This window comes from Paramormyrops kingsleyae, chromosome 16 (genome assembly GCF_048594095.1).
Source record: "Paramormyrops kingsleyae isolate MSU_618 chromosome 16, PKINGS_0.4, whole genome shotgun sequence".
Classification (NCBI taxonomy): Eukaryota; Metazoa; Chordata; class Actinopteri; order Osteoglossiformes; family Mormyridae; genus Paramormyrops; species Paramormyrops kingsleyae.
In genome coordinates, this window is record NC_132812.1 from 26336637 (window position 1) to 26361651 (window position 25015).

At 45.0% G+C, this 25015-nt stretch overlaps 1 protein-coding gene across 4 annotated transcripts in view; it reads left to right on the forward strand.

The window, feature by feature from the left end:
- LOC111850203 (unconventional myosin-Ib-like) overlaps positions 1-25015 on the forward strand; it is a 61300-nt gene that overhangs the window by 24662 nt on the left and 11623 nt on the right. For all 4 annotated transcript variants that reach the window (XM_072700203.1, XM_072700204.1, XM_072700205.1 and 1 more), the window contains exons 4-16: positions 6401-6495; positions 8430-8534; positions 8965-9011; positions 11118-11181; positions 13324-13422; positions 14565-14668; positions 16870-17017; positions 17522-17640; positions 18348-18434; positions 18676-18741; positions 22629-22733; positions 24000-24062; positions 24379-24579. In XM_072700203.1, coding sequence (XP_072556304.1) covers positions 6401-6495; positions 8430-8534; positions 8965-9011; positions 11118-11181; positions 13324-13422; positions 14565-14668; positions 16870-17017; positions 17522-17640; positions 18348-18434; positions 18676-18741; positions 22629-22733; positions 24000-24062; positions 24379-24579 — 1303 coding nt within the window. The remainder of the gene's footprint in view (positions 1-6400; positions 6496-8429; positions 8535-8964; positions 9012-11117; positions 11182-13323; positions 13423-14564; positions 14669-16869; positions 17018-17521; positions 17641-18347; positions 18435-18675; positions 18742-22628; positions 22734-23999; positions 24063-24378; positions 24580-25015) is intronic.

Genomic DNA, 25015 nt, shown 5'->3' on the forward strand with positions numbered 1-25015 from the left:
GCTGTCTCACATTTTCATGTATGGCTTTCCCACTGTACAACAGGAACTATAACTTTTATGCTAAATAAGCATGGGAGGTGCAAAAAGCACGTTGGTTAAACTTCACGCATTATTTCATGCAGAACTACAGCACCACCCCAAAATGGAGGATGAAAACACTGTTTATTTGTTAGTTACTGACCGGGAGATTGATCGCGTGGTCCGAAAATACATGGCAAATCATGCTTTCAGACTCTCACAAAAGAACTTACTGGAAATCTATATCATTCCATTATAAACCTAAAATTAGCAACATCAAAAGTGACGGGGTAGTTTGCAAACCTTACAGACAATTTACATGGTAATAACACTGTTACATACAAGTTAACGTGTGTGCATGTGTGTACAGACTTGAATTAAAAATCTCACTATACAGTCAACTGACCAAAGTTGACAACCTTAGATTGTACAGTTCATCGCTCACTAAACATATGAACGCTTTCAAGGAATGTTGCTCATTTAGCACTCGTACACAAGATTGCAAGGATCTCCAAGTACAGTACTCCTCATAGATCTCCTCCCACCCTTCTTGGTCATGGTTTCTGTCCTATTTGTTCTCCGAGCCCCTGTTGGTCCAGAAAATGCCATGCTGTCTTTATTTTGTTTGGCGGAGGCCACAGTGACTTTGTGGATTTTCATGGTACTGTTCCTTGGGTAGTCTGTCGCCAGACCCAGGTAGGTGTCATTAGTTTGTGTGGTCTTGTGGTCTAGCTGTGCATTAATGGACCGAAGCACCACCCGTGTCTTGGACCAATGACCGCAGGGCTTGTTTGGAATGACGTTTCTGCTAAGATAATGGTCTGCGCAAGTAGGTGTGATGGGGATGGTTTTTAAATGCCCATCTATCTGTAACTAAGGCGATACATTGCTTGACCTGGTTTCAGTCAAGTTGCTGTGTTTTGCATCGAAATCGAGACTAGAAATTAAGTGGTTATTGAAAATGATGGATAGACACATGGTGTGGATTTCTGTGAGTGTCCTCCAATGCTTTCAGGGATAGACTTTTATAGCTGGTTATTGAAACCAATGGATTACAGGACTAAACTCATGCACTATGGAGTTTTTGCTTGAGGATTTAATCAGTGAAATATTAGTGCTGATTAATTTTGAGGACTTGGCTCTCTGTGATACCTTTCACCTATTCAAGGTCTGAACAAACATTTTGAACCTTATTTATATGAATAGCTTCTATAATCATTGACAAACATCAGAATAAGGGGCATTACATAAGTCTATACCATGTCTACCACTTCAATATCTGCTTCTGACCTGTTACCCTGAGTGCAAAGAGTTTTATTACAGAAATGAAAGGTGTTGTTTTAATAAGAATTATTCAAAATAAACAAAACAAAGTCCTATGCAAACAAAGGCATCACGAGTCCTTAAAACTGATAGCAGTTAATACTAAACGGCTCTCTTCCCTTTGAATCACAGTGTAATCGGGTGGCAAACGGCAGGTTATTTTTCTGTTCTGCAAGTACAATGTGCTGCTTCTATGAGTAATTTAAGCCCACAAACCTTTCGCTGCTGGCTGTGTTTGAGATCATCATGCTAACTGATAATTCCCTGCTGTGTAATGCTACCTCTGTCAGCCTTTCCGTGTTCTGTGCAGTTTACCACGCAAGATGCATAAATCAGTCCTGGCAGATGCACGTGTCTAGATGCACTTGATGCTAATAAGTGATAAACATAAATTCTGCCAGTGCCCCAAGTTTTAAAGCGGTTAGTTCTTAACAATGATGAACCCAGATTAGCTTCCATTGAATCTTTATCAGACTGCAGTGAGATTAATGTTCTGCTGATAACATTGACCCAGGCTTTCTGCTTAAGAAAAAACTGTAATAAAAATGTTTGGGAAAACTTGTGGGGGCTTGTTGCATCATAAGTGCTGTATCATCTGTTAGCAGCAATAATCAATCATATTTCACAGCTGAAATGTGCTGATTCCTCAAGTTTTCATAAACTTAAGTGGGTAGTAAACGTCTTTAGACACCATAAGATAAGATAAGATAATCATTTATTAGTCCCACAAGTGGCAGAAAGGGGACAGTACAAGAATAGAGCAGCAAAATTTTAAAACAGTAGGATAAAAACTCTACATACATACATACATACATACATACATACATACATACATACATACATACATAGTGGAAATATATAAATATGTACAACACTGTGGAATTGCACTCAGAGATATTGAACATAAGAAAACACTATGGTGAACTGGATGTGTGTTTTGCTAGTCTATGTGTGTGTGGTCAGCTGCAAGGACTTTGTTATAGAGTCTGACAGCGGATGGAAGGAAAAACCTTCTGAATCTCTCCTTCCTACATCGTGGATGCAGAAGCCTGCCACTGAAGGAGCTGCTCAGTGCTGTCAGAGTCTCCTGCATGGGGTGGGAGATGTTATCCAACAGGGATGACAGCATAGCCACCATTCTCCTGTCTCACCATTGATCTGGCTTCTTCAGAGCAAATGAAATGAGCTTCCTGGGCATAACCTTCCTAACTTAATTACTAATCACCATAATTATCAATCATTTCTTCCCCTTATAAAATTCTTCTGCTTCCAGTTGTATCTATACACACATGACATAAACATTTACACACTAGGTTGATTCCTATTGTTAAACAATAATGTTTATGACCCTGTTCGTGTGTAGCTGCTATCAGTGTGTGTGTGTGTGTGTGTGGTCATTAAATCCATCTTGTTGAGGGAAAATTTTAACTTGTTCAGTAGCAGCTGTGCTGTAAACCAGAGAGGTAGTGCGAGGATGTCCTCATAAGATGAGCTTAATTTGCTTAAAAATGGGAGTAAATCTAAACATTTTGATTTCTGACATTGCTGAGTTTTAGTGCTTTGCCATGACAGGGTTCTGTTACAGTAAAATGAGTCCATGTGACAGCACCGCTAACTGCTAAAGCGAAAACCGCTAACTGCTAAAGCAAGCTTGTGTATGTGTGTGTGTGTGTGTGTGTGTGGGGTGGTGGTGGGGGGGGGGGTTGGGTTGGGCGGGCAGCCAGGTTCCAGTCCGCACGCCTGCCTTACTCTTAACATTTAAATGGGCCACAGTTCTTCACTTCCCGTGGCTACTCCGCGGTCTGGTCTTTCCTGCTGCCGATGGATCTCCAAGGCTGATCTCAGATTAGCCTTCCCAGGCTGAATCCTCAGCCAAATCCATACTGTGCACGGGAGATGAAGCTGATCCCGGATAAGTGCTCTGTAAGTCCTCATTCATCTATAAATAAACGGGCACCAAGCAGCTGTAGTAGAGTAAAGCTGAGTAAGATCTAAGTGCCACGATAATAGGACAGATGCGGAACTGGGGAAGTTTTCCAGAGCTACGTGAACAAAAGTCAGTCTGGCTGCGCTACACAGGAAGTAACAACAGTAGTGTCTGGGGGCTTTTGTCAGGGCTAGAAGGAAACTGCACCTGGAATTCCCATAAAGATTACATGGAATTCTCGGTGATGTAATAGCCAGACAATACTATTATAATATCGCATGCATGATCCCATTCTTCTGGACATCTGCGAAGGGGGAAGCTTGTCACCTTTTGAGGTCAGGAGTTTTTTGTTCTTTTGTTTAAAATTTGAGATATCGAACCCCAACCAGAATCATGTTCATTTAAAAGGTTGTCCTCTATCAACCTTGAAACCTGTAGTTTATCTTGGAAATGCCGTCGGACATGCACTTACGTCTTTACGGACCTGTCCACATCTCTTTTAACATCCAGTCACCCTTGAAGCATCCCTGCCGTCAGTTTTCTACACCATGTTTTGAGAGGACTAAGTCACCCCTGTGGTCGTCCGTTTCCTGCCAATCATTTGTCCCAAGATGCAGTTTTGACCTGGCATTTACAGCACAGCTTAAAGATAGAACTTAAGGAAAAAATTACGGTGTTTTCCTTTGTGGGACCTTGAATGAAGGGTTTTAATCTCAATTGTACATGAAGGTTAATATTCACAGGAGCTCTGTCTTTCACTGAGGGTTCCAGAGCAGAGATGACCCTACATCGAAGTTGTATGAGCCGTTCGGCTTCTGTCAACTGTAAGGGCTCCTCACTGGCTTTGATCGTAGCCGAAGAACTGAGTTTGTGAGGAGCGGAAGAGCATGTCCACAGGTGAACTGTAAAGCACATGAAGAGGAAGACAACTTCCTTGAGGGAAATGTGGAATGCGTAAAAAGGAAGAGCGTACCCAAGAGGGTACATAGCACACACTGTCCCAACCTTCCCGCTGCTCTGCTGGGAGGAACACAGAGGCTATTTTCTGCACCGTGCCTCTTGCAGTTGTGGTTTTGGGCCCGCCGTCACATAAAGGAAGCAGAAATTACAGCCCTGGGCCACTGCTGACTAGCCTATCACAGCGCACACGGCAGGACGCCTGTATTTATCCTTGGCGTCTTCGCAAAGCAGGTTCAGATGTGGAGTAGCATGCTGGCACAACTGCTGCCCGCGCTCGGGTATGTGCCAGTCACATGGCGATGTCCTCACTAGCAACACCGGGGGTCATTTTTATTTTTTTGGAGGGGGGGGGATGTAAGTTGTCCTGAAGCCCTTTAGTCTGGTCAGTCTTATTAGCCTTGGGCTGTTAGCCCCCAAGATTGTATGCAGGCTTGACCTGGCAGATGTTCCCAATTTCTTTGTTCCCCCTCGATTTAATCTCCCTCTTAAGGGGATTAGTTCAAAATCTTCACAGATGTGTGGAAAATCACTCTTCTCCGCCTTTACAACGGCGGTGCTGGTTTTGAGAAATATAACCAAAGATTGATGTGGGTGCTTATCAGTGTGTGTGTGGTGTGTGTGTGTGTGTGTAGAAATGTCTCTCACATTAGCCCTGGTAGAACCTCAGGTGCGCTACTATCTTGAAGGGCGTTTCCCTACCCTCAGGCCGATGAGACGCCCAGGCACCCGTGGTGTGGCCCAGAGGACCAGCCAGTTTCCATCGTTATCCTGACCATCACTTTCCCATCAGCCTTTCCCAATCTACACCCTAATGCTGCCAAGGTTTGCGTTTTGGTGGCATCACCTCTTGCTGCTTGTCGCCCCCCAACAAGGTGGCCTGGACTTGTGCCCCCACCTGAGGTGTTTGGGTGAGAAGCACCAGCCGCCGCCGCCTGCCTGCGGGAGCTTCCGTCCTATTGGCCCATGTGACGGGCCGTTAATGCGCCTGCACGGGGGGGGGGGGGAGGGCGTAGAGCTGTTAAACAGCGTGCAGCACTAGCTCTACATGCCGAGGTCTTATTAATGCTCCCTCTGGAAAAATTCCTGGGTGATGGAATGTAGGACAAGGAAGAGAGCAAACAAACCCCCCCCCCCCCATCTTGTCTGGAACTGCTGCTAATTTGGTGCTTTTTTGAGGGGGGGGCCGCATTGGACAGGAGACTGGCTCTTTTATGTGCTGCTTTCAGGGGTGGTCAGTCTCCTTTTATTCCCCAAAGATGTAGTAAGATCTTCCTTGATGGGTATCTTCATTATCACCCCGACCGTGTGACCGGTTGCCTGAAACTTGTCTGCTTTGTATTTAAATTGGACCCTACTGTGGATATTAATTCCGGGTTGGTTGGAAGGCGTTTGCTGTAATTGGTTTAAAATTTTCCTCATGTTAGGACCTATTTTTAAATTTCAGGGAGCCCGACCAGATGATGTAGTACAGCTTTCTTCTTTTCTTGTAGTAATTTCAAATGATTAAAAGAAAAATCATAGGCAGCTGTAGGAATGTAACTCAGTTTTCCAGAATATTTGCCTCCTATTATGTAACAAATTACGTCCGGATGTGCAACCTTCCACTTTTTAAAATATTTTAGTTTGTGACGTCATTGTTGCAAGTTTATTTCTTTTATTTTTTTTCTTGTGATAGTTCCCAGGGTTTTGTGCATCGTGCAGGCAATATGTATAATATACACACACCTGTAATATATTGTATAAATATGTATTATTCTATAGTAAAATTTTAACTGCACAAACTGAGGCATATCATCCTAGCAGCGTTTTAATCGATTTTTATATGGCCCAGTTTCACTGGGTCGTCCGAAATGTGTTAAAATTAGAAAATGTCTTCAGTTTAACCTAGAAGTGCACATCCCTGCCGCTTTTCCTCTCTGAAATAGCATATGAATGGTAACGGGTTGTTCATGTAATGTTCCGTGTCCCATGTATGTACATTTTGAACAGAAATTTAACTTAACATCCTTCCTCAAAGGGTGCAGCAGCACCTAGTCTTTGCTTTAAAACAGCGCCACCTACTGCTGAAAACGGGCCGATGCAGTCGCTTCAGTGTCCGTATCCGCGCTCTGATTTGGGAGATATTTTAAAGCCTGCTCACCACAATTGTCCCCCCCCTTTTTTTTTTCTCAGCTACGCCTTAGCAGATGAAGCTTACCGATCTCTGAGGGACCAGGATAAAGACCAATGCATCCTCATCACTGGGGAAAGCGGTGCTGGGAAAACTGGTATGTATTGCTGCTTCTTGCATTGGTTCAGTGTTCTGGTTTGGCTTGTGTTGGGGAAATGGTCATGTGTGCACTGCTGCAGTTTGCTTGACCTCACAGGGCAAAGGGTCAAAGCTTTCTTCCTGTTCTCTGTGGGACCTTGAGAAGCGGTGTGATGCCATGTTGCTTGCAGATCTGGTTTCTTCCACTGTGCTCAGCAAAAACTCTGGCCCAGTAGAACCGGTTTTAATATACCTTGGTGAAGTGTCCATGTTTCCATAAATAAAGCGTGCCGTGACCTGCATGTGGAAATGCCCTTACAATGAGCACAAACTGGAGCCAAACTGATGTCTGTTGATCTTTATCACTGACGTCTTGGTGCCCTGGCTAAGAATAGTCATTCACATACACTGCAAGTGATGACCAGATGGCAAGAGGAATGGGATCCGATTGGGTGAAGCAACCTTTTCCCCTTGTGGCCCTCTTTCTGGAATGTTTCGATCGTGTTTCTCTTGTGTATGTAGACATGGCTCAGAGTTTGGTTTAATGGTGCATTTTCCTACAACACAAGCCTGTGGGGGTGACTTTTTTTGAGCCTGGTGGTTTTTTTTTTTTTTTAAATGACGTGGTGAATGTCTTTTTTTGGGGCATGTTTCCACATTACGTTTGCAACAGGATCACAGCTGCATTTCCACCTGGACGGGATCAGAAGCAGGAGTACTTGCACAGATTGACACGTATTGCTGACCCAAATGCAACCACACAATGTTCTTGGAAGCGTGACGTCAGGAAACTGTTACGTTAGGTCCTTTTGCACGTCCAGCACTACAAGGTTGTTGGGTAGAATGAAACGGAACCCCTTTATACCTGTGCAGTGTCCTCCATATTCTCTATTGACCCCACAGCCTTCTAGAATCAACATTCATGCAGGCTGGAGTTCATTCTTGCCATTCTCCAGCCGAAGATCAATAAAAGCTAGTTATGTATTTTTGTTTATGTTCTTTCCAGTCTGCTTTCTGTTACTCATGCTGGTCTGCAGTGGAGCGAAGAACGTAACCGTGGAAAGCTCAGACTTGTGTTGATCACAAGCATACAGCTGTTATGCTATTTAGAATGAACGAAACCTGATTAGCTTTATAATATACAAATGTGTTTAGGCGCGGGGCTGTCTGGTCGTCGGATCTGGAATATGCTACGGTCTTTGTCTGCTCAGAAACCTGTAGGTTCCTCAAAGTGATTATTAGATTATTATGCGTGCTTATCCGCTGTATTTAACAGCATTGATGCCATTTTAAGAGCCATAACTTTAACCCATATCCAAGAGAACATGTTGGGGTTTATCGAAACAAGTTGGAGGTGTGTGTCATCTGGAGCAGATTTGTACATAAAATAGCGGCTTTTTATGCTGGTCTTTGTAAACTGCTGTTTTATGACACTGGTGTAGTTACTAGGGAGCATTTTTGTTTCTGTTGTGGATGATGTTAATCTTAGTTTGTCTATTTACATTTAAAAATGTAATACTCGTTTGTCACACATCCACACCGAATGGGAGTTAGGATTTGGATTATCTCTTAATTTTGTGGGTTTATACCTGCAAGTCTTGGCCACCCTTAACATTTGGGTGTTATGAAATTACATCTCTACATATCTGATCTTTTTAGCTATAAATGTAAGATTTCCTCTATTTTAAAGTGCATTTGGTGCCATGAAATAGAACCAAAAATGATACAATGTTGCAAGCCACCAAATCACACATTTCGCAGCACATTAACATGCAATTTAACATCTACCATGAGCACATGTTTTTCCATGAAAGGCGTTACAGTTAAGTCCTTAATGTTGTAAGCATGGATTTCGCTCCTTATCCCCCTATGTATCGGTCCGGGTCGGTAGAGATGAATCGGCGTTTTGGGTCGAAGACCCTGGTCTTAATTTTCTGCTGCTGTGCATTGCAGAGGCCAGCAAGCTGGTGATGTCATATGTGGCAGCAGTGTGTGGTAAAGGTCAAGAGGTCAACAAGGTAAAGGAGCAGCTCCTGCAATCCAACCCAGTGCTGGAGGGTGAGTTCCTATTCATTCAGTCTCACCCGTGCTAAGCGATGTTTTATTTGCCATTTACTCAAAAACAGGTACGTGTCCCATTCTTTAGTGTTCACATATTGCTTCTTGCTCTCCTTTGAGAGACATACACACATATTTACAGGAGAGAGGAAAGCTTGAGGTTGGAGCACAAGGTCAGCCATTTATAAGGCGTCCGTAGAACATTTCAGGGAATTAAGGGCCTTGCTCAAAGGCCCAGTAGAGAAGTGACTATTCTGCCAAGGACATAATGTGAACCCGCGACCTTCCAGTTACAGACACGGAGGCCGTAACCCTCTGAGCTACAAGCTAAGCTGTTACCCATGTAAAATCAAAACTGGATGAAAATTCCTGTGATACTGACTGTGGCTTAATGACCTTGTGTGACTTTTTCTTTTTTTTCCCATTTCAGCTTTTGGAAATGCCAAAACTGTGAGGAATGACAACTCATCTCGTTTTGTGAGTATTTGCCTTCATGCCTATTAAAATCAAATGACAGTCATGTGTGTGTGTGTGTGTGTGTGTGTGTGTGTGTGTGTGTGTGTGTGTGTGTGGAAATGTTTTCTCTTCCAAAATTGTCCCCAAAACAGACTTCTGTTGATAGTATAACCCCCCCCGCCCCCATCTTAAAGTGGTAAACATTTTGTTCTGCAACTGCATATGTTTGAGTGGCGTGTCTCTCTGTCTGTCCGTGGTGTGAGTGTATACTGTAGGTCAGGTATATGCAAACCTTAGTTAGATTCATCTTTCAAGGTGCCTGCTTTCCCTAATTATAAGGAAAGAATGATTTTCATGTTGTGTAACGACACGTTTTTTTTTCCCGTATTGGGTGTAGCCTGGTTTTCCCCTGCTGTCATTTGGCAGATGAGCCATAAAATATTTCTTCATGTTTTTTTGTTTTTTTTTTCTTCTTCTACTTTCTCATACATTTTTTTCGTGACTTAATATCATCTTTTGACATTGCAGAGAGCTATTGCTTTCTGGAAAATAACACACGAGCCGCAAATGAAATTTCAGCGTGATGTAACGTTTTGGCCGCAGCTTGTAACGGTCTCTGCCAGCTCTTTATTTAGGATGTGAGCGTTCATCAGGAGCTTCGTCTTTGTGCTCCTGCCTGGGATGGTCCCTCAGGGAGACCCTGGGAAGGTGTCTGGCCCCTGCAGCCACATGCTTTTGGCTTCAGAACACTGGAGCTTTGTGCTATTAAGATTAAGCGGGATAAGCTGTCCAGGCAGCGCACTGTAAACTGCAGGGAAGCAGCAGGAAAGTTTGGGCAAGCATTCTGAAAAAGGATATGACCCAGTTTTCCTTATGATTCCTTTGACCTGTGATTGGCTTCACGCGAAATAAAAATGTCATTGCTGTTGCTGTGCTTTTGTATACTTGATACACCCCAAGCTACAGTTCAAAATCAGGAACATTGTTAGAGATTTATGAAAAGGGAGGCTAAGCTTTTACTTGGGGGTCTGATTTTCATTGAAAAGAACGAGAACTCATTATTTAAACTAGTATACATTTAATCGGGGGAGGGGGGGGGGACTCCCCCTAAAACAGCCCTAGTGATGGTCTTGGGTGAGATCCTGACTCTCACAATTCAATGTACTTGTGAAATTGCGTTGCTCTATATTTAGCCTCCGAATGGAAACTTTTCCTGTATGTTCGGGTGGGGGGGGGGGGGGAACCCCCAATCCTCAACTGTGAAATCTGTCCTTTAGTGGAATCCCTCTTCAACACAAGAATATTGGCATCCACCTGCTCCCGATATTGGACACTTCCTCATTAAATACTTGGAAGTGGTAGACAAAATACCAGCATGCATGTGGTCAGATGGACGATCTGCTGTATGGGAGTTGCGTATTCAGCCATTCTTCTCCAAAAGCAGTTGACCTAGCTCGTTGGGAGCATTCATGAGATGAAACTGCCCCCCCTCTCCCCCCCAAAGCAGTTAGCCTAGCTTCTAGGTATCAGTCGTGGGTGTATCGGCCCATCCGAAACGTTATTTGCTGTTCAAACTGGCAGATTGCCCGTCGCTTTCGCCTTTAAATGCTGGTATCTGCCTATGATGGCCTGCATCCCCTGCAGTGGTGGTTTTGCCGTCAGACGACCTCCATCATGAATAGAATCAAACAGGCTGCGCAACACTGGCTTTACTGTTGGCCGTTCCTACTCAGGCTGGGGGAGGAAAGCGCAGGTCTCGTACAGTAGCGCATTACACCATCGGAAACCTATCCGTGACTGCAGCCAGCTTTGTGTCTGCGTGTGCAACTGCAAACGAAATCCCAGAACTTGGATGGAAAGCTCCCTGCCTTGCACTGCCAATCCCAGTTTCATCCAGAAATATATGAGATGCAGTAGGAAGCCGCCCCCACGCTCCCTGGAACCGGCGGTGATCCAGAGGTGTGCGTGGGGGGGGGGGGGGGGGGTGGATGGTACATGCAGCTTCTAATCATGCTCTTCTATTCTTGCACGTTTTGCACAGGCGAGGATTTGACATCCCCTTTAATTTAGAATGCCACTAGGTATGTTTCTATTTAAGCACGCTTTATCCTGAATTTATCTCCACAGGGGAAGTACATGGATATTGAGTTTGACTTCAAAGGAGACCCTTTGGGTGGTGTCATCAGCAACTGTGAGTATAAAGGGATGGCCCAGTGGACTTGTCCACATCTCCAGTATCTTACATTCATGCAGAGAGCGAAAAATCTATCGCAGATTTTTTTGGACTGGCGTCAATCAAAGAGATATCTACATTTCTTGGTTGATTCCAAAACGTATCATTAATTAAATGTCATTAATTAAATGTAACATTACTTTAGTTGTGCTTTTTGCTTTATTAAATTAGCTGCCATTGTGCCAGTCTGTACTGTAACACTACTGACATGGGCTTCCAAAGCTAAATTCTGTTTTGTCTGTGCTGGGGGGGGGTATTTAGTTCCTACCCTCCTCTGCTGAGTCAAGCATTCCTTGTGAGGCAGAGAAAGGTCACGGACCAGAGGCGTCTGTCGGCCATAGAAAATGCAGAACCGGTAGCGTGGGTAAAATATGCAGGCCCCGCCCTCCCCAGCTCTCTGCCCCCCATCTGGCTCCGCGTCCGCAGGCTCTGGCCGATACCGTGCTGCCCATTGTCCAGCCGTTTTTCATCTCTATGCAAATGCAAGTGCTTAGTGTCCCCATCGTGACCGAGTTGGAGGATTGTAAATTTGCAAACATTGTATGCTTTTCGTAGAAGTGTATTTATGTGAGCGTTTGTTCCAAGGACGGCAAGCGTGACCCCTTGCAAAGACTGTGCTCACTGGCCGGTCCTGTGTGAGTCAGACTTTTGCTCCATAGGGCCTGGTGTCAGTCAGGAGAATAGGAATAGGGTCCCCCCCCCCTCCAGTGTCTGTGTCATTCTCTCTGTCCTTCATATTCCTGTTTTGCAATATTAATCTACCTATTTACTTTACAGTTTGCTGCATGTGGGACTGACTTGTACAGTGATTCTGCTAAACCTCACTGCAAAAGCTATTCTTCCTAAGCGTCTTCGGTGAAAATGTCCTGTTGTGTGATTAGTGGAAAAGCACAGCTTCTTAGTTCTGTTATTTATTATTGTTATTAAAAGTCGTCACCTGCTAGTAAATTATGTCCCTGTGGGCTTTAGAGTGGTGCAGCTGTGCTTCTCAGACACCTGCTCAGCACGTCTGCAGCTGGCTCGTCGCGGCCAGTCTGTTTTTACAAAGTAGCTCCTGTTTCTCTGTTCGCTGTTTACAGAATGGCTGCTTTCTCCTGTGCTTTTCCTGCTGTTATGAAATGCTGCAAACATGCAAGAACGTTTGTGGTCAGAAAGCAGGGGTCATCCAGCATCCAGTACCCCTGGAACAGCTGGGGATAAAGGCCTTGCAAAGGGGCCCAGTAATGATATGATTACCCTGTCAGACGTGGGATTCAGACCCATGATCTGGACACAGGCTCAGATCCCATAACCTCCTGAGCTAAACACCACCTGCAAACAGTAGTTGTAGTTAAGAGAAAAGAACTAAGTTTAATTTGTGCAAAGCAATGAACCCATGCCTGAGCTGCTCGAAGGAACAAAAGGTGATGGGTCAGCACAGAATCTCCCTCGGGGGGGGGATCCTTAGACATCTGCATCCAATCGGTCCTATGGAGTGGATCATGTGATCCAAAGAGAGGGGGGGCCCTTTGTCTCTCAATGCTGATTACAAGTGCACAACAAGGCTCAACAGCAGGCAAAGAGAAGCTGGGGAGTGGCTCTCTTTAGACCTGCTGCGTTACTGATGAGACGCTTCCTGAGGAACGTCTAGCTGTGGCTATCACTAGAGATGCCAGAGATGGGTCCTTTGGGGACCCTCACACAGACCTGAGTGTCCAACACAGAGGTTAAATGATTAGGCTCTTGTTGGCCGGCTAAACCCTGAATCACTAGATTGTCATCTCACTGTCCTTTGGTCTCCTCTTAGACTATTCAATTCCCCAGTAGGCTCTGGTCCCCCCTGAGGCCTGATTTTTGGGTTTAGTTCATTAGCTTTAGGCAGTAGGCATTGTGTGGACTTCCAGCATGACTTGTGGTCATCTTGCTGGTGTGACAACATTGTTGGAACCCTTGGCAGATGATCAGTTTTCCATGGTGGTAGCCTAGTGATGGAGGTAGTCGAATTAACTACTTGTTCAGCCAACTTGAAAACCTGAACGGCTTTATACCCAGCTATGCTAAATCACAGTAAGCACTGCAAGCTTATCTCAATGACTCTGTCTCAATGTGATGCCGTTACAGATCTCTTGGAGAAGTCTCGGGTGGTCAAGCAACCCAGAGGGGAGAGGAATTTCCACATCTTCTACCAGCTCCTCTCAGGCGCCTCTGAGGACACCTTGAGTGAGTGACCATCAAGCCATCGACCTTGACCATCAACCAGCTGCATAATTCCGAGTGCTCATGTTCAGTAACTGCACCCTGCTCCTTCCAAAAATGATGGGTGTGGACATCAGGAACTGTGATGTAATCAGTGCATTGAACCCAGTATGTTTCGGTCTGGGAAGAGTTTTTCAGAATTTTTCGCGTCTGGGACCTGTGATTTTTTTCTTACGCCAGTCTATGGTCCATGGAACCTCTTTATGAAGCGTGAAATGAATTTAGGGTTAAATGTTGTGCTGGGCGTGTACACGTTATGGTACATCTGTTACGCATCACACTTTAACCAAGCTGTTGGTTAATCGAAAAGCATTCTGAGTGATCTAAAGTCGGCTAGTATGCAGGATTTTGCATCAGCTGCTTCTTAATTTGTCAGCAAAATCATATTTTAGATCATACTCTCAGTTTTTGGGATTCTTTTTTACCACAAGCGTTCTTGCATGTTTGCTCTGTTCATATGCTTTAATTTGATTTAATTTTTCATATTCAGCATTATCCAATGGAAGGACCTGAACCATCTCATTACTGCCAATCAGCAGCCTGCTCTGTGCAGCTATTAATCTTAACTGTATACTAGTCTCAGTTCAAAGATCTGTGGAGGTACTCATTTGCTGTTTCCACATTGAGTTTGGCTGATGAGGTGGGCTGTAACTGTAGCTGTTGTGGCCATAGAAACAGGCCTGGAACTATTTAGGCAAATGCAGTTTGGGTGGAATGACCACCCAATACATGATGCAAATCCTCTGAACTGCATGTCTTCCTATCTTGACCCACGGTTCCTCTGACCTCTGGGAAGTGAATGTTAGCATCTGGGCCACGTTCTCCTCATTTCCCAGAGGACATAGATGTTGGTGGATCCCAGCCAGTGGTTAGTCCACTCGTTGGTCCTATTATAAGGGTGAAATGAATGAATTGATTCAAAATAAATGAATCAAGTTTGGTTTGAGCTTGGAACAAAAATTGTGCTGGGTCCTGTTCTCCAGGCTTGTAGTTTGATGATTTGATGGACGTCATGTATACTGCATGGGGGTGAAGCAACGTTCCCACCCTCCCCTTTATATTAACCCAGCGTTTGAATCTCTCTGTTTGTATCTCTCGTACCTCAGAGACCTTGAAGCTGGACAGGGACCTAGGCAAGTACAATTATCTGAGCCTGGACTCCGCCTCCGTCAACGGACTGGATGATGCGGCCAACTTCCGGACTGTCAGGGTGAGTCCTGAGACCCTGGAGGTGGATGTGGCCTTGTCATCTAAAAAAAACTGTAAACAGTTAAAGCCTGTAGGACAGGGCTATTCAACTCACGGTCCTCAAGGACTGATCCCTTGCCCTGTGAGCCAGGTGTGAAGCCTCTGACCAATCAGAATCAGTAATTATTAAACTAACTACCTGGGAGAACTGAAAACAAGGCCTGGATTTGGAATCGAGGGCCTGAGTTGAATAGCCCTGCTGTAGGAAGACGTTTCAGGTTAGCCTTTTCTTAGCATGGATATCTCAGTCAAGTCTTAAATGGCCTCCTCTGTCTATTTGCCTCCTATACAGTGTGTACAGTAATTATCCAGCAGCAGGAGGATTTCTGGTTAATTTTGTTCCTTGGGGTTACAGACATGAGTTCCGTTTTTTGAAAGTTTAATAATCTGCACAGCTCATTCTACACCTTACCCCTTTAAAAAAAATATATATAAAAAAGAAACCTGAACTGATTTATTAAAGCGTGCAGTAGCAGAGTCTGCTGATTGTGTTTATATGGTATATCATAGGTTCACAGGATCCCTGAACCCTTTTATCCAATCAGGAGCATTCGTAGTGGTAAAAACAAGCCCATTGGTTCAATGAGACGTAGCATTGTACTGAGAACCCCAGAGCCGCATAGCACCTGCTGTCCAAGCGGATGTTTGGGGGCGGAGTTAAGGGCCTGTCAGGTAACAGCCGAGCTTCGTCACCCTCCTGGTTCCTGTTTGCAGTGCTGTGGTCTCCCTGCACTTCCTCCCTATTTAGTCACAGTGCAGCTGGTGCTCCAGATGGGCGCTACCGCTCAGCGCCGTGCATCCTGTTCTGCTCCCGCCGCCAGCTCTGCCGTTTAATGCGGGTTTTTCTCAAGCTCGCGCTTAACACAAACACTTAAGTGTGAGAACAAAGCCGACACTGGGCGTCACAGCGTTGCTGTTATGAACGGGCAATAAAATCAGGAATCGCAAAATACTACTGATGAAGATCATAACGACATATAAGAGAAAATAAATGTCAGTGAAGACATGCTAAGGTAGGACATGTAGTGTAGAAATTGTGTTGTGTTGAAATGCAGCCAAAATGCAAGGGAAGTAGACTTCTGAAAAATAGGCTAAAACATACATACCAACTATGTACTGAAATGCAGATTTAATGGTTGCAAACTTTTCGTGGGTCATTAAGCATGTGGCTGGATGTTTTAGTGAACCTTCACACTGATCCGTAAACATTCAGTTTTGCATATTCTTGGATATTTGCAGCAAACAGCGTAAGACCTTTATGGTCCAACACCAGGGACATGGTGGCCTGGACATTGACAGAAAGTTCAGGCCTGACTTTCAAATCCCCGTCCAGACCTGGGCTCCCTCTCCATTCTTCCTCGTCTCTCTCCTTATCTCTCACTGCTGTACCAGTGCAGGGTGCAGGGCGATCACGGATAGGTCTTGGAAACGATACACTTCCATACAACCCTTCACACACAGACCTCTATTCTTCTATTTGTGGTGACCTGTCCATTTTTAACCCTAATCCCAACAATGACAACCTTAACCCCTACCCAGCCCTAACCTTAACTATAAGCAACCAGACAAAATACAAGTCTTTTGGCATTTATAGTTTTTTAATTGTAGTTACAAATTTTTATAAAATTGAGTTTCCCCTTGTGGGGACTGAAAAGCTGGGTCCCCACAACATAAAAATAACAGGGTTTTTTTTTATTATCACATTTTGGGAACATTTGGTCTCCATAATGTGATATATACATGACCCACACACAGATACAGGGGTTCCGCTACAAATTCTGGGCCCCATGAAAGCATATCATATTGGGCCCCCAACCCAGACCAATCTAATTGTCCAAAATATTTTACGCCCCCTGTCATTCAGGGGTCCTTGGAATTGTCCCATGCCTCCCCCATGCCAACCCTACCCCCACGCATGGTCAGACATCTTGATTGCCTGTATATCTTTCTCGAACACATCCTATACTTGCGTCGCATCTCACCTTTGAGTGATAACCAAACACATATCTCTTCCAGAGAACCGTATGGCCTACTCTTCTTTAATCCATCCATTCGGTTCCAAAGCATCCGCGTTCAGATCTCAGTGTACAACGAAAAACTTCAAAAAACAAGTCACCTCCACTATTTTTACCTCTCCTTTCTCTGCTCTGCTTTCTCCCCCAGAATGCCATGCAGATCGTGGGCTTCATGGAGGACGAGGTGCAGTCGGTGCTGCAGCTGGTGGCCGCGATACTCAAGCTGGGAAACATCGAGTTCAAGCCAGAGTCGCGTGTCAATGGCTTTGATGAGAGCCGCGTCAAGGACAAGAATGGTGAGGCCGTGTCAGCGCCGGTCAAATGAAAAGCCTGCTTCCATCATCACTTCTACACATTTCACTTATTTTCCATATTTTAATTGTGGTTTAGATGTTTGAGTGCATTTAGGGTCTATGAATAATCCAAACCATAAACTGATTTTTAAATATTTTTTTGTGTTTTCTCCACCATACTCCAAATTATATATTTACTACAAATACTGAACACACGTTTTGCAAATCTTTTACTAGTTTATTGCTCACTTACCTAGTTAACCACTACTGCCACCTAATGGCAGGTGCTGGTCATAATTTTATATCCTGGATTAAACGGCTTAAAATGCCCCAGGAATCTGCATATAAAGAAACTGTATGGTTGTATAAACTATATTAAGATTAATGTCTGAAATTTGTGGCTTCAGCATAAGAAGGAAATCACGCAGTGTAACACTTTGCACGGTGATTGTGCTGCAGTGTGTTTCTGCTGCTGATGCGTGTTCACGTCTTTCCTCTGGTGGGCAGACCTGAAGGAGATGTGCGAGCTGATGGGAATCGAGCAGGCAGCCCTGGAGAGAGCCTTCAGCTTCCGGACCGTGGAGGCCAGGACGGACAAGGTGTCCACCACCCTCAATGTGGCCCAGGTGACAGTGTCTCAATTTCTGCCATTTTTCTTCTCATTTGTGTGTGTTGTTTCCCCCCCCCCCCCCCCAACCCTCAGTCCTGAGGTTTACACAGGAGTCAGCAGTTCATGTCCTTCCTGTTCCAATGGTTTAAAAACAGAATTGTTGGCCATTATTGTTACTCATTTTGATGGTCCGGTGCTCAGTCGGCGATTCCCGAAAATCGTAGAAAGCTGCCCATTACAAACATCCTGCCCGATAAAACAAACACTCCGGCTAAAATAGGAAGCAGAGTCAATCTCCAGCCATAGAAAGCAAGCTAATGTCACACTGTGACTTCTAAGTGTACTGTATCCGAGTGCGGCCAGGATGTGCGGCTCTTGGTCCATGAGAACAAGCCCCTTGTTGTAGGAAAGATCTGGTTTTGACCCAAGATTGAGCTTCTCCCTGACGCTGGGATCAGTTCACCTGATAGAAGATGAAAGTGTGCCTGTAGGAGACATTTCTCAGAGTTCAGCCTGCAAAGGACAAGGCTCTGCCATGGATGGATGGTTGATTGGATGGATGGATGGATGGATGGATGGTTGATTGGATGGATGGATGGATGCCTTTTTATTCTTACCATTTGGCCAAGATTTCCTTGATCCATAATTCGCTTTACTAGCGGTTACTGTGTTTTGGGAATAGTAGATATTTTTCCAAGAAAGGTATTTACTCTGTGTTTACAGGCCTACTACGCTCGTGATGCCCTGGCCAAAAACCTCTACAGTCGACTGTTTAGCTGGCTGGTGGCTCGGATCAACGAAAGCATCAAGGTGAGACCTAATCTACGGAGTGAGCCGCCTGACGAGAGGGCAGGTCTGTATGGACTGGCGTGATTTAGGAGTGTGCTGTCAGGACAGTGCCACACCAAGCTCCTGTCTGGTTTGACGTTAAAGTAGGAAAACACACTATTTTGGGGTTTCCAGTTTGAAGAAGAGCGTGATGTATATTGGTCTGCAACATTATTGCGGATGGTTCTGTATGATATGTACTGATCTCTCCCTGGTCTGACAGGCACAATTTAAAGCACGCAAGAAAGTGATGGGGGTTCTCGACATATACGGCTTTGAGATTTTTGAGGTAAGTGTGACATGTTTACTTCCTGATTGGTTGGTAGTCACCTGCGCTCATTGGTTGGAATCCAGCACCTGAGTTACTTAGCCTGGAACAGAGTGTTGCGCTGCCCTTCTAGTTAGCATGTGGTTTGGGTCCTTGGTGAAGTGGTACAAATACTTATTTCTGTGACCCTGTGGTAGAGGGAGCTGATTGCAGTAGCTGTTCTGAATGTACATTTAGTAGGAAGATTGGGAAGGAAAAATATGGCCGACTCAAACAAGCATGAGATCGGAGTGCTTTGGTGCTGTCGGGTTTAAGGATGTTCTCAGGATGGCACACGAGCGATCCAGTCTCTGTTCACTCACTGCTGAAGGCCTTCCGTGAGGAGTCTGCCACTGAGGTTAAGGCCAACCTTGACTTTGCAAGTGAAGCAGGAAAAGGCAGGCTCACTGTCCCATAAAGACACCACAGCTCTTTGCACGTCCAGCTGGACGGCAGCTGTCTGCAAGCCGCCCTCCCTGCCGCACGGCCGCTCGCGGGCGGATGCGCAAGACTGCCAATCCAGGCCGGACGCTCCTGGCTTTGAGGAAGTCGCCACTGCGTCTCCCTGCAGCGGCGAGCTGGAATCTCTGCGGCGTAGCGGTTGTGGACCTCAGCGGACTTCATGCTCTGTGGCCTGTCACGCTCGGAGCTGAGGGCTTCACGGTGCAGGGAAGGCTGAGCCAGCTGTTCCAGACCTGGGTTCCTAGTGGGACACACTCCCCTTCTCATCCAGTCACTCGCACAGCTTTTGGACTGACTGCAAAAGAGTGTTATTGTCATCTTAGAGCTTTAAAATATACAGTGAGATTATCTGAACTATTTTAGTGCCTTTATGGCTCGGTTACAGGTAATCCCATGAACAGTTTTATGTTAATGGATGGTACTCAGTTGATTATGTCTTTCTAAACCATGCAACATGCCCTCTGTTTCATTCAAGGACTGTGTTTTTCCCTCTTCCAACTAAAACAGTGTTTTCATGTGGCTCCAAATGTATTCATTTTGATCAGAAATGTTTGTTGTCGTCGTCCTCGGATCTTTGAGCCTGACTAGGACAAGCAGTTGGAAAATAGATGGATAATTACAATGGAAAGCGACTCGCATAAATCTCTGCATGTGAGTCCTGGATATGGTGTATTTCTTATCTTCAGATCTTTGTCCCCACAGTTGACCCTAATATTTTACAGGATCTGACACTTTCACAAGTTCCTTCAATGTTGGCTTAGATCGGGTCCCGAAAAGCTCACTGTGACTGGCAGCTCAGGTAGACAGGAAGGTTAAGTCGTACTTGAGGCGAAACAGTCATCTGTTCAGTTTAGTTTAAGAAGTGTGTGGTTTTAGGCACAGGGTTGCTCTGTATTTCTGGCAGCACTTTCCAGTAATGGAAAAAGCAGCTTCCTCAATGGACTAACCTTAGGCTGTAAGAATATAAAAGCTTAGGCCTGCATGCTGACTGGGCTGTACTCTCAGCATAAACTGCATCAACCTACATTGCACAGTCAGTTTGGGGACAATGATGAACTGTAGAGGTCATCTGATCCCTCATCATGTACAAACATTGCTTCTTGATAGGGTGGTTGGTTTCCTATGCTAAGAAGATGTTCGATCTGCAGGTCAAAGGGTATTTGAGCATTGGTGTAATGGTGAGACAGCAGCCAATCAGGGCATGTCTCCTGAGAAGTATCTAATAGTGATTTAAGACCCAAACCAAGAACGCAGGTTGGGTTAGGAAAAAGGTGCGGGAGATCGTGTCTTGCAGGTTGGCCAGCGCTCAGAATGTCTTGGAGAACGATTCTGTCTGTGTGTATTTTGGATGGTCACAGTAGGGGGACCTACATGTTAATCAGCATGTGCAGATGGTCATGGAGATGTTCTGCATTAACACTGTGGATTTTTATGGAGCATTTAAGCAGTTAGGACATCAATTGTGGCCATCTTTAAGATGTACAGAATCTCATTTTGGTCTTTAATGCCAACATCCTTTACTCATTTTACTGTAACTATCTTTACTAAGTAATCGCTTACCACTTTGCCCATTTATGCAGTGTGGTCATATTGTGAAGCATGCCATTAAATCTCTTGGCCAGCCACTAACCATATCTTTTTCTCCCAAATATCCTTGGTTATTACGCCAGGATAGAGTAAGTACCAAGACCTCGCAGTGGGAAAGAGGGCCCGCATGCATCAATTGAGAGTATTAATTCCGTTTTTAATTTAACTCTAACCTGACAATTACTGCCAGCAAACTCCTAGCACACAGAAATGTGTGAATGTGAAATGCGCTGCTCCCTGTGCATCTGGATGAGCCCATTGAGAAAGTCTTTTCTGATAGGACTGTGTGATTTGGGACCACCTCTCTATTGGCTCCTGCTGTGGTCTCTGGTACACGAGGTACAGGACAGGCAAATAGCCGTTCTGAAGTGGATTTTGATTCGCCAACATCAAGAACTTCCCTTGTGCCACAGAAGTGCAATATTTCAACGTACCCACAGGGTGGCACCGTTTTTGGAAGTGATTGAAGGGCGAGTCCAGAGCTTCCCGAGTGCCCAATTGCACCAGCTATATATGTTTGTGAGGAATGGAGGGGTACTGGTTGTTCTGTCTCCCCCTAGGGAATGGAGGTGCTACTGCAATAAAATTACAAATAACTTGATAAGAACCAATCAATATTTAAGAGTATACAGCAGTTGCAAATTTCTGACCACAGTAATATTATTAAGCAAGATTTTAATAACTCTTATGCTTCAGGTTTACACTTAGATATCATTGTTGTCATTAGACTTTGGTTTAAAAGTTAACAAGGAAGAATTAGTCAACCTAAGTCTTTAAGGTCATTCTAAAATTGGCCTTAGCTTTAAAGTACTGCATCTCCAATCAGCACCAGGTTCTCGCTCTGGATCCTCTCTGGTGCTTTCAGATGGTTGTGCTGCTCCATCCCTCATGCTGCTTCCGTCAAAACTCATTGGTTTTGAACTTCTAACCATGCTGACTGGGATCACGAGCGAAGGCATGTTCTGCTATCCTAACCCAGCACAGTATGATTGATGCAGTGGAAATGGGTCTACAGGAAATCCTAATGTTGGGGGGTGAAAAAATAATTTTATTCCCAATTGTTTATGTTGTCTGTGTGCCACGGATTGCGAGGACTGTGCCATTTGAGTGCCAGCCAGTGGCATAGTTCTTCCAGTGCCAGGTGTGAGCAGACAGAGCCAGTTGAAAGATCAGTGAGCAGGCCTGTGTTTTTAAGGGTTGTTATGGTTACGATTGTCTAGCCACTAAGGTGTGACCTGCTGCTGTCGCTACTGGACAGCCAAATATATAGCAATGAAGGGTAAAGTATGAGGAAATTGGCTTTCTTCATGTTGTACTGGTTTATATTTCTGCTCTCTGAAGGTGTCGGAGCACCTTCCTGACTGATAAATTTAGTTCTGTTAATTTTGTCCAGTTCTTTTTAAAATGTCTTTCAAAATAGAATTATCGTTGGTCATCATACACTAAACATTACAGCAGTGTTTCCCAATCCGGTCCTCGGGGACCCACAGCCAGTCCATGTTTTTGCTACCTCTGAGCTCCCTGCCAGACAGTCTACCGGGACCTGGGAGGGAGCAAATCGTGGGACTGTCTGTGGGTCCCCGAGGACCGGATTGAGAAACAGCACTGGGTTTGTTCATTTTAGCTTTACCTTTAGCTCAAGACTAGAGGTAGTAAAAAGTAAAGGGAGGTCAGGAATCAAAGTTCTGATCTGCAGAAAGGTGATGGAAAGAACAAGGTGACATATTAGTGCTTCACTAGAGCCACACAGGATGCCGTGGTGATCGATGGAAGAGAGGCGTTTTAATGCCTTTTCTCTGGCCTTCCCTTTTTTTTTACAGGACAACAGCTTTGAGCAGTTTATCATCAACTACTGCAATGAGAAGCTGCAGCAGATCTTCATCGAGCTGACGCTGAAGGAGGAGCAGGAGGAGTACGTGCGGGAGGTGAGGTCCTGCCAGGCACTCGTACAGTCTCACTCTGAGCCTGCTCACCCTACTCTTCAGCGACTGAGGAACAGCTGTTTCACCTGTAGGAGGTGCTGTAGAGTCTATTGGATTAGCCTTGGTCACTTCTAAGTCCTCTTTTGAGTAATGTCATTAGAAAGACACATACTTACACATGACTACTGATACAGTATGTTTATTTAATCACATATGCTGGCTTTCGAGTAGGATGTTTCAATACCGGATGCACCATTCTACACTCAGTGTCACGTTGGCCATCCTGTCCCTAAGGGCAGTCTGGTGCAGCACAAGGGCTCATCTTGCCATTCTGCCATTTTCCTGTCTCCTTTTGGCATCAGAGAATAAAATGGAGAAAGTGAAGTGGTGAAGTCACCTGTGTTTTGCACAGACAAATCACGGGGTTTTTAATCGGCCCCATTGTCTTCTCGTCCTTACTCCCCATTTCCGCCCTGTGGTCCGCAGGGATAATCTTTCACTCCAGCAGGGGTAAACAAGCAGTGCAGGCCGAGTCCTGCTTGATTTCAGACCTCTAAAGTATGCACCCAGTGCCTCCCCAACTCCCCTCCCCCCCCCCCAACCGATGTTCCATATCCCTGGACCCCATCCAGAGGAGTGCATGGGAAAATAACACCCCTCAGGAGGCAAGCTGAGGGGGCTTGGGGAAAGGAACAGGGGCAGAGGAGGAAGGAGGACAAATCGGTAGTTAATATTACCAGGCTCATTCTCCAGAATTTCCCCCAGCAAAATCCAGCCATACAGACGCATAGCCTGTTTCACCACCCATCTGCGGTGCTGCTATTCTGGATTCTGATGGCATCCGAGCTGCAGCTAGTGCCAAATAAATTCAGCCTTTGCAGAAGGGTGCTGCTGTAGGCGGCTTCTGACCTAGGGGGCATTGACTCCTTCTCTTTGGAATGTAAACACACGGATGATCTGAGTCTATCCTTAGGGGGGCACCCATTCTCCTTGGAGGACAGCTTTAATCAGTCTCACTGATGGAATAGTAATGAACATGACTGAAATTCCTTTACCAAGAAACTAAAATGGTGGAATGGCCTTTCAACATCACGCTGTAAGGAGTAGGAAGAGAATTTTATTACTTGAACTGGTGATCTGTCTCTACCTCAGTCCTGAAGAATGAATGAAGATATCTTTCAGGAAAGTTCTTCTCTCAGTAATGATGTGCCAGAAACATAGGAAGTGGCAGTCTCTCTTCTGTGAATAACCATGCCGTTGCATTTCTAGGGGATAGAGTGGACCAACATTGAATATTTCAACAACGCCATCATCTGTGACCTCATTGAGAATGTGAGTTGGATTTCCTGTTGCTGTATGCTGAGCTTGGGGTAGTAAGCTAAATTTAATGGATTAATATGAACTACAGGTTTGCTGGGTAACTCTGGGACTGGGATATTAAGTCAAACAGAAGGTGGAGTTACTGACAGGATTTGTTTATAGGTCACATCTTTATGATGCCTCCTTGGGAGGAATCGTTTGCTTATAGATATTATTGAGTGTGTAGTAGGCTGGCATCATAAAATATCATGCTTTGGTATCAGTTGTGTACCAACTCATTTGTCTTTCACCTTCCCGTCTGTGTTAATAGTATACTTTCTGTACTCAGAACCAGAGTGGGATCCTAGCCATGCTGGACGAGGAGTGTCTACGGCCTGGAACTGTGACCGATGAGACGTTCCTGGACAAACTCAACACCATCTGCGCTGAGCACCAGCATTTCGAGAGCCGCCTGAGCAAGAACTCAAAGTTCCTCACCGACCACAGCCTGCCCCACAGCTGCTTCCGGATCCAGCATTACGCTGGGAAGGTGACCTGCCCAGGGACACAGCACAAAGTGGTTATGGGAATGGGGTTGAAACTATCGGATTGTAGAAGGGTATTAGAGTGACAGTCATATCAACAGATCAGCTCTTGTGAATTGGCATGTGAACACAAAATGGTTATACTGAAACATGGTCGGAGCAGCACTGTGGTGCAGTGGTTAGCACTGTTGCCGCACACCTCTGGGACGTGGGTTCAAGTCTCCACCAGGGTTCCATGTATGTGGTAGTTTGCATATTCTCCCTATATCAGAATCAGAATCTTTTTATTTGCCAAGTACAGGGAAGTACAAGGAATTTCTTTTAGTGCGGGTGGTATCATGACATAAACAGAACACGCATACAAATGTCGTTTTGGGGTTTCTTCCGGTCCAAAAACAGGCTGAGTTTAATTGAAGTTACCAAATTGCCAGTAGGTATGTA